The sequence below is a fragment of the Anabas testudineus genome, chromosome 24, assembly GCF_900324465.2.
Source record: "Anabas testudineus chromosome 24, fAnaTes1.2, whole genome shotgun sequence".
NCBI lineage: Eukaryota > Metazoa > Chordata > Actinopteri > Anabantiformes > Anabantidae > Anabas > Anabas testudineus.
The window spans coordinates 15633842-15646547 of NC_046632.1; the positions used below are offsets into that span (position 1 = coordinate 15633842).

A 12706-nucleotide genomic window follows, 5' to 3' on the forward strand; every position below is an offset into this window, starting at 1 on the left:
AATATTGCCTAAAGGGGACATATATAACGTGAAAAGAATCGGTCCAAGCACAGATCCCTGTGGAACTCCATAGCTGACTTTGCTGTGCATGGAAGACTCATCATTAACGTGTACAAACTGAAATCTATCCGATAGATACGATTTAAACCACTCTAGTGCTGTTCCTTTGATTCCAATGACATGTTCCAGTCTGTGTAATAAAATGTTGTGATCTATAGTGTCGAATGCAGCACTAAGATCTAACAAGACGAGTATAGAGAGTAGACCATTGTCTGATGCTAATAGAAGATCATTAGTGACCTTTACCAGTGCTGTTTCTGTACTATGATGTACTCTAAATCCTGACTGGAAATCTTCATACAAGTTATTGCTACGCAGGTGGTCGTACAATTGCTTAGAAACTATCTTTTCAAGGATTTTAGAGATAAAGGGCAGATTGGATATTGGTCTATAATTCGCTAAGACCCCTGAGTCCAGAGTAGGCTTTTTGAGTAGGGGCTTGACTACAGCAACCTTAAAAGCCTGTGGTACGTAGCCTATTTGTAAAGACAGATTGATCTGATCTAATATGGACGTGCTGATCAAAGGTAAGACATCCTTGAGGAGTCTAGTTGGGATGGGATCTAAGACACATGTTGATGGTTTAGAGGAATTAATTACTGAAATTAATTCAGAATGATCTACAGGGAGGAAGCAGTCTAAGTACAAGCGTGGATCTAGAGTTGTTGTACAATCCATGCTATATGCAGGGATGATCTGATCAATTTTTTCTCTAATAGTTATGATTTTATTTGTAAAGAAATTCATGAAGTCATTGCTGCTGAGAGTTGAGGGAATACTAGGGTCAACCGAGCTATGACTCTTTGTCAGCCTGGCTACAGTGCTGAAAAGAAACCTAGGGTTGTTCTTATTTGCCTCTATTAATGAGGAGTAATATGAAGTTCTAGCCTCATGCATTACGGTGTTCACAGCAGATGGTGGCCTGGAATGGAAAAGCTCTGTGCCCTTTGTTCACACACAACAGTTGTCCTTTTGTACTTTCCTATCTCATCACGAAGAATGCTCATTTGGTAATGAGGTAATAATTGGTTTGAGCACTGGAGGATTATTGTTTTGGGTTGTTAAATTGGATGAGAAATTTGGACATGCTTGATGGTACCTCTGCCATTATTTGAAGAAGTGAACGTAGCACTTCCTGGTGACAACCGACTGCTTCAGGGCATGGAGCATTCAGTATGAAACAGATTAGGTCTTTCTACTTCTCATCCTTTTAGGTCTAATTGATAAACATGAAAATAAACCATGCAGTTCACTACTGCAATGATTCATTCTGACTGGGTATTAACAATATTGTACCCACTCCAGTTAAAATCTACACCCAGCATGGGTGCAACAGTACAGGAAATAAATCATATGACACATCAATTTATTAGACCACTAATGTGTTGAAAAGGTAAAAGCTGTGCTGTTGGGGCAAAAATCCCAAGTCAAATTGGTTCCTGTGCAGACTAAGAACGTTTCACCTTGTTTTTAGCTGTCACCATGTACAAAGTAGTGAAACTGGATGGCCCCCTTCTGTTGCCAGGTGAGCATCTGTTGACTGGGAAAACCTCCTAAAATCAGGTAGCTGCTGCCCTATGGGCCCACCACCTGCATACATTGGAACTGGGGTTGGATGCAGTGTAAGCCAGGCTGGAGACCAAGCTGGAGCCAAAGCTTGTGCTGAATTTGGAGCTGTACTCCTCCTGCTGTTGCAGCCTGCTAAGTTAGTTTGGGCATCTCATCAGGATGCCTTCTACCCTAGGTTAGAACATGTTTAGATTATTTATCTCATCTGGCCTGGAAGAGTCATGTTGGAAAAAGTTGCTGTATCTGTATCTGTTGCCACCGCCACCACCTGACCCAAGCTAAGTGGCAGAAAGGGATAGATGGATGGACTGACACAGAAATCCTCCATAATCTTAACATGTCATGTCTCCACAGGACTGCATGGAGGAAATCAACTTGTTCAGTGAGAATAAAAGCCACCTTAAGCAGCTGGGTGAACAGCTGCTGTTAGCGAGCGATGAGGCCAAGCAGACCCAGGTCCGTGGCTCACTGCAGGAGGTCAACCAGCGCTGGCACAGCCTCTTCCACCACATCGAAGCCAGGTGAGCACATTCACAGTCATCTCACAGAAGCTGCACGAGTCACCCAATAACATGCATGTGTGTGTATTTGATTTAGTGCATACTTTCCAAAAAACAAATCCCACAATTAATGTGTGAATTCTATTCAGGGAGTACTATTCAAAGGCACAGGTGGTTAAATTAAAAGTCAAAAGTGTCTGTATGTGTTCACACAAATTCAATCCATCCAATTAAACCGTTGTATACAAGCACCTTTATAGCAAAGCCTCTCCAGATTAAAAAGTGTCATCAAGGATGGAAACAGGCAGCCTGTTTTTAAAACAATAGCTCTAATGAGGAACCATCCACCTGCTGTTGTTAGTCAGCTCTGCAGCTGTCAGGAATACATGACTTCTACTGTACAGACTGTGGAGGCTAAACCCTAGTGATGGTAAACTGTTACTTCCCGCGACCCCCTTTGACAGATGGACAATCCTGTCCAAGAGCAAGAGATACAGTTTTTACTCCTAACCCTGCACACCCACCCCAGCCCCACCAACATGGGACAAAAAGCTGTATCAGACAGCACCATATGTCCTCATGTCCACATCGAGTACCCCTCCCTTTTTCTAGTCTGTCAGAGTGGGATGACATGGGTGAGGAGGGGTTGGTTATTATGGAATGGAAGGGGAGGGGTCTGTCGGCATGTATTAATTCTGATTCCCCAAATCTAGTTCCCTTTAGATTCCATGAGCAGATTTCTGGGGGATTGATGCCGCGCAGGACAAGATGTAGACGAATGTAACACTGAACTCTAGATGGATTAGCATCCTTTAGTCTAATCTTTATTTGAATCGCTGCCGGCTCAAGCTATTATATTCACTTTTGGGAATCAAGCTGACTTTAGTCAAAACCATCTATCTGTGGTCAAAGCCTGTCACACCACATAGATGAACAAGGGAATATTTTGCATCGACTTCTCCGATTGGTCTTAATAGGAAAACCTCTGTTCTGAGTCTCTGTCACAGCACATCATTACATCAAGATATCTTATGGAGCAGATCTCTTCTAAGAAAAATATTTAAAAATGTTAAATAGTGTGGCTTTAAGAAGAATTTGCTAATGAGGAAAAACAGCATTCACCTTCAGCACAGTCAGAGCACCATTATCAGCATACGGGAGTCGTGTTGGTACCTAAATTTAATCAATTTAAAGTTAAATTTATACTTGCTAACTTACATAATACAAATTTGACACATACGCTACCTTATCGACTTGGCAAACAGTAGTGCAGTCACACATTAAGTAGATATTTATTTTAACATATTTTATTATTGTGCATCCAAGAATTGTAATGTAGAAAAATGCATTAAAAGCCTTAGATAGCTTACTTTCAGTGTTGATGTACGTTTGAGTAGCCCGACAGTGGTTCGCTGGACTGTGTTAACTTTTATCCTCCTGCTATACGTGCTCATTTATCCTCCAGCTCCTTTTTTTTTGCTCTGTTTTTTTCCTCCATCCAGTCTTGTCTTGTCCTTTTCCTCTTCAAGGACCCCTGACTGGGTTTTGTGTCTTTGTGTGGCCTCCACATGAAGCTGCCGGCCTTTGTTAGGTTGTCAGAGGTAAAGAAGCAGCGAAAGGGAGCGAGGGACAATTAAGTTGACTAGGATGGTTGGATCAGCACAGTGGACGAGTATTTTCTAGGCAGAATTTACAGTGACTCTATTATGTCTTCATTACATGGTTGTACAGATGATGCCACAGAAACTACAGCCACTGACTACAAACTGTACATTATCCCCGACTGGATAATGTGCAGTACTTGGAACCCGTAAAATGTTCCAACTGTTGGTGTTAGACACACCTTTGCACAAAAAGCAGCAGCTAATTTAGTGGCAGTGCAGTACCTGAGTTTTAACAACCTAATAATGCCCACAATATTTCAGCCTCTGCTTTACCTTGTAGCCTGTGGAGCTACAGGTCATCGAAATGTTAGCAGCTGCAAGTCTGTGGGACTCTTTCATGCATTCAGCCTGCTGGTTACACTTACAGCTGTTTTTAGTGCTTATTATTTTGATAGAGAGCGTTTCCCTCTCGGCACTGATGGGCCGTGCTGGACCTCAACAGGAGAAGAGGGATCAAATGAGGAAATTAACTCAAACCCTCAAATGGGGCACACTTCAGGCTTTTAGAGCATCAGAAAAGAGCTTTCATTGTCCGGAGCGTTGCTATGACACCCGTCTGTGTGTGTGTGTGTGTGTGTGTGTGTGTGTGTGTGTGTGTGTGTGTGTGTGTGTTGAAGTGGTCAGTTTCCATGGAGACTTTGGAAGTTCTAGTGTAAGATACCTGAGGGAGTTGTAGGTTAGTTAGTTTCTTTCTTTATTTTGGTCCTTTTTTCCTTCCTTATCTTCACTTTGTTTTGTCCTTATTTCTTTATTCTCTTCTCTTTATGTCTCCCTCTGTATGTTTTCACTCTCTTTGCTCTTCACTTGTCCGTACTTCTGTTTCTCTTTTAAATTATTTTGATTGCTCAAAAAGCAAAGAGAAAAAGTGATAGCATACAGATTTAGGTACTATTTTTTTCAGTTTCTTTTGTTTTTCTGTCTTTTAGTGTAGTAGTAACACCCAATCTCCACTTAGGAGACCAGGGTTCAAATCCCAGCCTACCTCCAGTAGGTCCTTAGGCAAGACCTCCTTACACTTACTCTGCCTTTACCTTGTACTTCGCTTGTAGGTGGCTTCGGATTAATAGGCGGAAAGTGGAGAGAGAAGAGAACAGCAGGCAACCAAAGAAGTTCTTACTTAATCCCTTTTAGATCGACTTGATCATAACCCATAGAAATCTGCAGCTGTTAATTGCTAAATATGAGCTTTATGCAGTTTATGTAACACTATGCGAATTTGTTTAGGGTGAAGAAGCTGAAGGAGACTTTAGCCACTGTGCAGCAGCTGGATAAGAACATGAGTAACCTCCGCTCATGGCTTTCCCGTATCGAGGCCGAGCTGTCGAGACCAATCACCTACAGCATCTGTCACCACCAGGAGATCCAGAAGAGGCTGGCCGAGCAGCAGGTAGACGGACGGGCACTTTACAGCTGTCAATAATCACTCTTGACTCATGTTGAACGGTTTCCTCCTGTGTTTTATTGGTTTCTCTGTTTCTATTGTTTTAGTTCTCTGTCACTCCATCTCACCCTTTCATTAATAATTCATAGTTGTCCTTTGTTTAATTTTGGGAGTGGTGGTCTCAAGCATTGGCACGCTGTCCTCTGTCTGAGGACTGATGTTTAATACATGACGCCTGTGGTGGCGACTCGTCAGATGTCTGTCTTCACGTCTGTCTGTGTGTGTGCCCAGGAGCTGCAGAAGGATATTGAGCAGCATACAGAGGGCGTAGCTTCTGTGCTCAGCCTGTGCGATGTTTTGCTGCGGGATGAAGACGCTGCTGGCGGCACTGAGGTGGAAAGCGACTCCCTGCAGGAAACCAGCCGCAGCCTGGACCAGCGCTGGAGGACCATCTGTGCCATGGCTCTGGACAGGAGGCTCAGGTAGGAGCTAAAATGTCAGCCTTTTAATTACTACTTATTAGAATCATCTAATCACAGAAGTTATCTCAACCTTGTTTTAACTGTTTGTAGGATTGAGGAGACGTGGAGACTCTGGTGCAAGTTTCTTGAAGACTACTCACGGTTTGAGGATTGGCTCAAGATGGCTGAGCGCACCGCAGCCAATCCCAACTCCGCAGACGTCCTTTACACTGTTGCCAAGGAGGAACTCAAGAAGTTTGAGGTCAGTTACGATGTTTGCTCTGTTAGTTTGACAGTCCAGCCAAAAGTTATTGTCATCAGTTAATCTGATAATTATTTTCCCAGTTGTTCTGTCTGTATGACATGTCAGAAAATTGTAAAATATTCCCGCCACAGCTTCCAAGAGTTGACATTTTATTGACAACCTGCACCTTTGGCTTGTCTTTTTTGAAAATTGCTTAAACAATGAATTAACTTATTGTTACTAAATCTTCTGCTGGTTGACATGAGAAGAAACACAAAAGGCGTGTAATGTCATAAACAGGTGTCTTGTGTGCATGCTTCATCCTTCTTTTGCTGCCCCTTTAGGGTTTCCAAAGGCAGGTTCACGAGCGCCTGACCCAACTGGAACTGGTCAACAACCAGTACCGCCGTCTAGCCCGGGAGAACCGCACCGACCGAGCCAGCCAGCTCAAAGTCATGGTCCACGAAGGCAACAGGCGCTGGGATAACCTGCACCGGAGAGTGGCTGCCATCCTCCGCAGGCTCAAGGTACAGTAGAGGAGGAACAGCACAGGATGGTGGGGCTGTTAAAAATATATGAGATGAATAATGTGGTTAAGGAGAATGAGTCAGTGCCGCACATTAATTGCTTGATTTATCAACATGTAAGTAGGCTCAATGTGCAGCTCTGTTCCTCTCACCAAATGTCAGGATTGTACTGTGATTCTGTGTTTGAATCTGGACCACAGCTTTCAGTCTTGGTTTAATTCTTTATCACACAATCACAGATTTTCCTTTATGTCAGTTTTTTCTTTATATTTTCTAAAATGGCTACTTGTTCTGTTCCGTTTTCATTTTTTTGGCAGTATTTCACCAGTCAGAGGGAGGAATTTGAAAACACCAGGGAGAGCATGCTGGTGTGGCTGACTGAGCTCGACCTTCAGCTCACTAATGTCGAACACTTTTCAGAGAGTGACGTCCATCAAAAGATGCAGCAGCTTAACGTGAGGCCACAGCTGTAACACATTTGAACAGAATTTATCTCTTAGGACAACATGTCTTGTGGAAAGTCATTACTTCAGTCTGCACTCGTTTCCTGACTCGTTTTACAAACACCATTAGCAGCAGTGTTTGGTTCCTTACTTGTAACTTTCCTAACTTCTTGAACCATCCAACCCTGGTCCTGCAGAGTTTCCAGAAGGAGATCACGCTGAACACCGAGCGCATTGATGGCTTGATAGTGTTTGGGGAGGGTCTGATCCAGAAGAGCTCACCGCAGGATGCAGCTCTGATAGAGGACGAGCTGGAGGAGCTGCACTCGTACTGCCAGGAGGTTTTCAGCAGGCTGGTCCGTTTCCACCAGCGGCTCAGCCAGCCCCCGGTGAGTCTTTCCTCCTCGAGCAGTCTCTAGTTTGAAAACACTCACAAATCAGTCAGTTCATCAACAGAGAATCCAAGAAAAGGAACATTAGAGCACCACCCACACAGTCTGTCAAGTGCTACAACAGGATGTGCTACAACCATGAGATAATGTCATCAGACTTTAGGAAAGCAGCTTTAACATGCACTTTGTAAATACCGGCATGTTTCACAAAAGACTCTTTCTAGCAAATTCCAGTTATATTTGGCTCCTGATTCCTCGTACATACGTCACACATAGGGTATTTATGTTGATGGATAAAGGGGAAAAAGTATCTCAAAATGCATATTTGCTGACATTAGTGCCCGAAATTCTAAGTTAGGGAAGTTAAATGAGGACAAACTATGTCTGGTCTCCATTAGTGACAAAGAGAGTTACTGGAAGAACCAGGAAACCTTAACATCAATACAACATAACGACATGTCTGATATGCATTTGTCACTTCAGATGATCAAAGAAGAACCACAGGTTTCCGGTAACATCTTTTCCTTGGAGTCGAGCTTGGAGCTGATTTGCCGGCCGTGGCTCGGACGGAGCCAAGGAAGTCTCCCGGCTACACCCACCCACCTGCTGACCTCTCCGCTGGAGCATTCAGGGCGGGAGACTCCTGTGAGCGTGGACTCCCTGCCTCTGGAGTGGGACCCCAGCGGAGACGTAGGAGGGTCATCTTCACATGAGGATGAGGAGGAGGAGGAGGAACATGAGGATGAGGATGCTTACTTCAGCACACTGTCAGGTACATTTACACTGTCTGTCCTCTTAAACACACCCTGACAACAAAAGGGAAGCACTTTATTGGACCCACAACGGGACCTAACAAATAAAATAAACCAGAAACTCTCTAATGATCTTAATGTGCAAAAAGTAGAGGAACTAAAGTAGCAGCCTAAACTCAGAAGATCAGACAAATTTAACTGGAAACAAATTAAACGACTTCAACAAAGTTTAATAAGAAACAACAACAGACAACTGTTATTTACTGTGGCACGACACTGATGATTGAATCTAATGTGGATGAAAGAGTGTGGAGGACGACATCAATGAAACAGTCAGCAAATTTAAATTTTAATTAACATCTGCTGTTGCTGCTGTCAACAACAACTAATAAAAGTTGCCCACTTGTCGCATCCAGTAGTTGATGACTACATTGTAGAATGATGATGAGCGCCTGGAACTTGATTTTAGTCTGCGGTGCATGTGGATAAAATGCAGTTTTATCCACATGCACTTGTTCAATTCAGTAAAGTTCCTGAATTGGATCCCTGCCGTGGAAACTCTTAGTAAAAGTCTCACATTTTAGAGCATTTGTCCCAAACTAATGAGTCAGATATAGTGATGATGTATTTAAATTAAAAAAAAAAACTTTGTTTGCAGTTTTAGCGCAAAGTCAAACAAAAACAGAGACACGGTGCTGTTCTTAGTTTACTGCGGCATGATGGAGATTTAAATATTTACATTTACTGCAGTTAAGGTTACAGTAAGATTTAGGTTTCTCTTGAAATGGAACTTGTTCCTTCTCTTTAAATGGCTCTGGCTCACTGGACCAGTTTTTCCAGAGGAAAGTATTAATATATGATTTTGCTGCAGCGATGCTGAAATCGATAAACATCTGATGCACTGGGATTACACAGATGAAAAGCTCACATATCCATTTCACTCATGCAAACACAGAAACGCACACTGAGAGCTAAAAGAAAATAATGAAAGCCTCTGAGACTACTCTGTACTTTTTATAAAACATTGGTCCCACTTTTAAAAAGTAGTGCTGCATATATCAATTTTATTCTGTATCAGTCCCTAGCAGGTCTAAAGTCGTCCATGAGCCTTCAGAATGGCTGTCACCAGGCGACACAGACACAGAACCAGTCCAGCTGGACCCAGTGGGACACACTGAGGATGCTCCCACCCTCACCAGCACTCCTCTAAAGCACAGCTACGTATGTTCAACTGAGAATATTCTGCTAATGGTTAAACCAAAACAGTTAACAAGACTAAAAGTCATGAAACGTAAGACTTGCTGCTGCTGGTGTTCCTAAGTCCTGACAGGGTGTTTTGATGTGTCTCCAGCGTCGTCTCATGTCTCAGTGCAGCGGAAGCATCGAGAACATTAAAAGAGTCTCGCTGATTCTGGAGGACGAGGAGCAGCCGCTGCAGCCCGGCCTGACGGGACTGACTGCTTCAGACAAACAGTCGGGTGAGAGAAGGAAATTTCAAGAGTCGATTTTCAGATTTGTTAATGAACAAAGGAGGAAATGGGTCAAATAATAGGAAATGCACTTTTTAAAACACAGCAGCGTGGTTTAAAAATCCAAAACTTATAGTAAGTAGTAGTACATGAGAAACCACACAAAATAAATGTGAACTGATATCCTGTAATGTAGTTTTCAGTCTCTTCTCTGATGTCTGACTAGCGATAAGACATTTCATTATTTCTAAAAGAAGGCTGGCTGCCCATGTCCACCTGTCTAAATGTTATAATACAGAGAAGACTATTTGTACAGCACTGTACAAATAGTACTTACTGTAGAGATGACTGACAGATGGAACAGAGGTCAACATTAAGTAGGTGTTTGTGCTCGCTCAGGTGTGATTGAACGCTGGGAGCTGATCAAGGCTCAACCCAGGAGCGATCAGCAGGATGGACCCCAGCAGCCTCACCAGCTCACATCTGACCTCCACGACATCACTGTGTGGTTGGAAAACCTGATCCAGAAGCTGGACTGCCTCCAGCAGTCTGAGCCAGCGATTGGTATTGAGGAAATGGAAGCTAAAGCGAAAGAACTAAAGGTACTATATAAAACTGAATACAACAGACTGGATGATAAGTACTCCGTTTATTTATATTTGTGTATCTTCTCCTGCAGGAAATGCAGAAGATGTTTACTCGCTACAAGTCTGTCATGCTGTCCGTCAACCTGAGAGCGCAGGTAGCTCCAGGACTACAGGAAAAACTGGCAAATATGAACCGAGACTGGAGCCGAGCGTGTACAGGTCTCCAGCAGTGGGACACTAGTTTGAGGAAGACACTGATGCGCTGCCAGGTCCGAAAAACAGAACGTATATCAAGACCAAAACACTTAATTTGCTGTTTGATGGGATAGATTAAAGGTTTTCATTCCTTTCTCCGTACAGCAGTTCCATAAATCCCTCCACTCTCTGCTGCTGTGGCTGGCCCACGCAGAGAGCAGACGCTACACTGTGGACATCCATCACCCAGAGACGCATGTCAGAGCCCTGCAACAACACCGCAACACACTCACTGTAAGCAGAAAATAATTTATTGTTAAAGCCAAGGAAAATGAAATCAGTTTTAAACACTTTGATTTAAATCTACCAGAAATCCTTGTCAGTCAGCTTTAATATTTGTGGTCTACAGGATCTGCAGGAGGAGCTGCGGAGCAAGCAGGCTCAGCAGGCGTCCCTCCAGGCTCTGTGGACGCAGCTGCAGCCCAAGGACGGAGCAGAGGAGAGTGACGAGGCCCAGGAGAAGCTCCACGTGACGGGTAGCAAACTAAGGCTGCTCCTGAAGGAGGTGGACCAGGACCTCAGCACCCTGCAACAGCGTCTGGTAACTATATTATTTAAAATATTCAAATTACAGTCCAGTATTTTATGGATTAAATTTTAATTTGAAAGATATTCCAGCCATTTAGAATTGTGTTTCACTTTAGGTGGAGCTGAGTCATCCAACAGTTTTCTAAATATGTAGAATTTGTGGAATGCAGCTTTAAAATAACCAAATCAGTTTCAACTTCTTGTTTATCCTTTAAAGATTTATGGTGTTTATCAAGCAGAACAGGTTTTCGTTTGTTTGAGTTAAATGTCTTTGCTTTGTTTGCACTTTAAATTCAGGACTGTCAACCTGCATCAGGCCAAACCGCCTCTGGGGATTCTTCTCAGGAGGTCGCACATTCAAACCGAGGTTCCTCCACACAAAGGTATAAAGAGAAAGTTAACATGTGTAATTTGTAAACTTATTACTTCCAGAATAAAGTAGTAACTGTATAGTAGAGGTCTTCACAGATCCAAAACCTTTAAAGCAGCTCATTGAAAACCTAATTCTAATCTGACGTACATAAATTACTTTACAAAAAGGAGAAATGTAGTGATAAACTGCATCTGGTGTTTCCTACAGACAGAGGAGGGAGTCCTCCCCACCTCGATCCTTCTTCTACCGGGTTCTTCGTGCTGCCTTTCCCCTCCACCTCCTCCTGCTGCTGCTGCTCCTCCTCCCCTGTCTGATTCCCCTGTCGGAGAGCGACCCCGGCTGCAGTGTGACCAACAACTTCGCCCGCTCTTTCTACCCTATGCTGCACTACACCAACGGCCCACCACCAACCTGATATCAAGTGTGGAAAAAGACATTTCTAAAGAGCCCACTGAGAAACATTTGTCACTAAAACACATAATTATCTTAAAAAGTCAAAGATGAATCTAGTTCAAGTTTAAAATCTTCAATATTTTAAGATTTGAATGTAGAACATTCCTCCTCCTACGTCGAGTCATAGATGGAGTATTGACTCAGGAGACGGGATACATGAACAGGTAAGAGTTTAACTGTCCTTAAATTAAGATGTGCAGTGGTTAAAGAAACACCAGCTAATACGTCTTCTACGATCTTGTGCTAAAAGCTTTGTTTGATGAGTAATTAGATCAAATTATCACCCAGGTGTGAGAAAAGTGACTGAACTGAAAGTGTTTCAACCCACCACACGTTATTATATGATCGTTTAATTTTCCTGCTTGTTCGAATTTTTCTAACAAGACGCATTACATTTGAAAGTATTCTGTAAATGCATTAGCTCTTTTGTTTTTTGTAGATGTAATCTGTCCTGAGTAGAGTGTGCGCAGACGTTTCCATGCACTAAAACTGTAATGGCATCTACTGTAGATTAACAGAATACAGTTCATGTACAATGTAAAACTATCAAGCTTATTTATAACATCAGACGGTGGATTTATGCTCCTGATTTCCTAGAAGTAAACAATGATTTTGCTCAAATGTTGCTTTTTTGTTTTTGTCCCATTTTACCTGATGAACAAAACGAGTGTTTTCACATAAATCTGTTAAAAACCTTTAGAAACTTTCAATCCAGAGTTACATAGACCAAAACAGAAGAGAGGAGCTTTTAAATAATCTGGTGTTGAGTTAATAAGTAAGACAAGTAGCTACTGCACTAAAACAAACACTCATCTCAGAGAGCAGAAGGTTTTTGTTCGTTTCCCTTTCTGAAAACAAAGGTTCTCGATTGATTTATGTTTCTCAGGTGAGACGAGCACTGTACATCCTGAACCCCGTTTCATACAGTTTAATTCTTAATTGCGTTCTGAGTGAAATTTGAAACAGCAAACGGGCAGAGTGTGAACCAAGATGTACATTCATACACATAAAGCACCTTAATAATGTAGTGAGACCATATTAAGAAGGA

At 42.6% G+C, this 12706-nt stretch overlaps 1 protein-coding gene across 1 annotated transcript in view; it reads left to right on the forward strand.

Annotated features, from left to right (window-relative positions):
* The window catches only part of LOC113149320 (nesprin-1), a 55133-nt gene extending 42496 nt beyond the window's left edge, over nucleotides 1–12637 (forward strand). Inside the window, exons 79-94 of the mRNA XM_026341370.1 lie at nucleotides 1984–2150; nucleotides 5018–5180; nucleotides 5466–5656; nucleotides 5747–5897; nucleotides 6224–6406; nucleotides 6724–6861; nucleotides 7047–7238; nucleotides 7725–8013; nucleotides 9072–9214; nucleotides 9345–9471; nucleotides 9862–10064; nucleotides 10142–10318; nucleotides 10410–10538; nucleotides 10654–10845; nucleotides 11130–11215; nucleotides 11413–12637. Coding sequence (XP_026197155.1) covers nucleotides 1984–2150; nucleotides 5018–5180; nucleotides 5466–5656; nucleotides 5747–5897; nucleotides 6224–6406; nucleotides 6724–6861; nucleotides 7047–7238; nucleotides 7725–8013; nucleotides 9072–9214; nucleotides 9345–9471; nucleotides 9862–10064; nucleotides 10142–10318; nucleotides 10410–10538; nucleotides 10654–10845; nucleotides 11130–11215; nucleotides 11413–11620 — 2739 coding nt within the window. The 3' untranslated portion in view covers nucleotides 11621–12637. The remainder of the gene's footprint in view (nucleotides 1–1983; nucleotides 2151–5017; nucleotides 5181–5465; nucleotides 5657–5746; nucleotides 5898–6223; nucleotides 6407–6723; nucleotides 6862–7046; nucleotides 7239–7724; nucleotides 8014–9071; nucleotides 9215–9344; nucleotides 9472–9861; nucleotides 10065–10141; nucleotides 10319–10409; nucleotides 10539–10653; nucleotides 10846–11129; nucleotides 11216–11412) is intronic.
* Nucleotides 12638–12706: the final 69 nt, after the last annotated feature.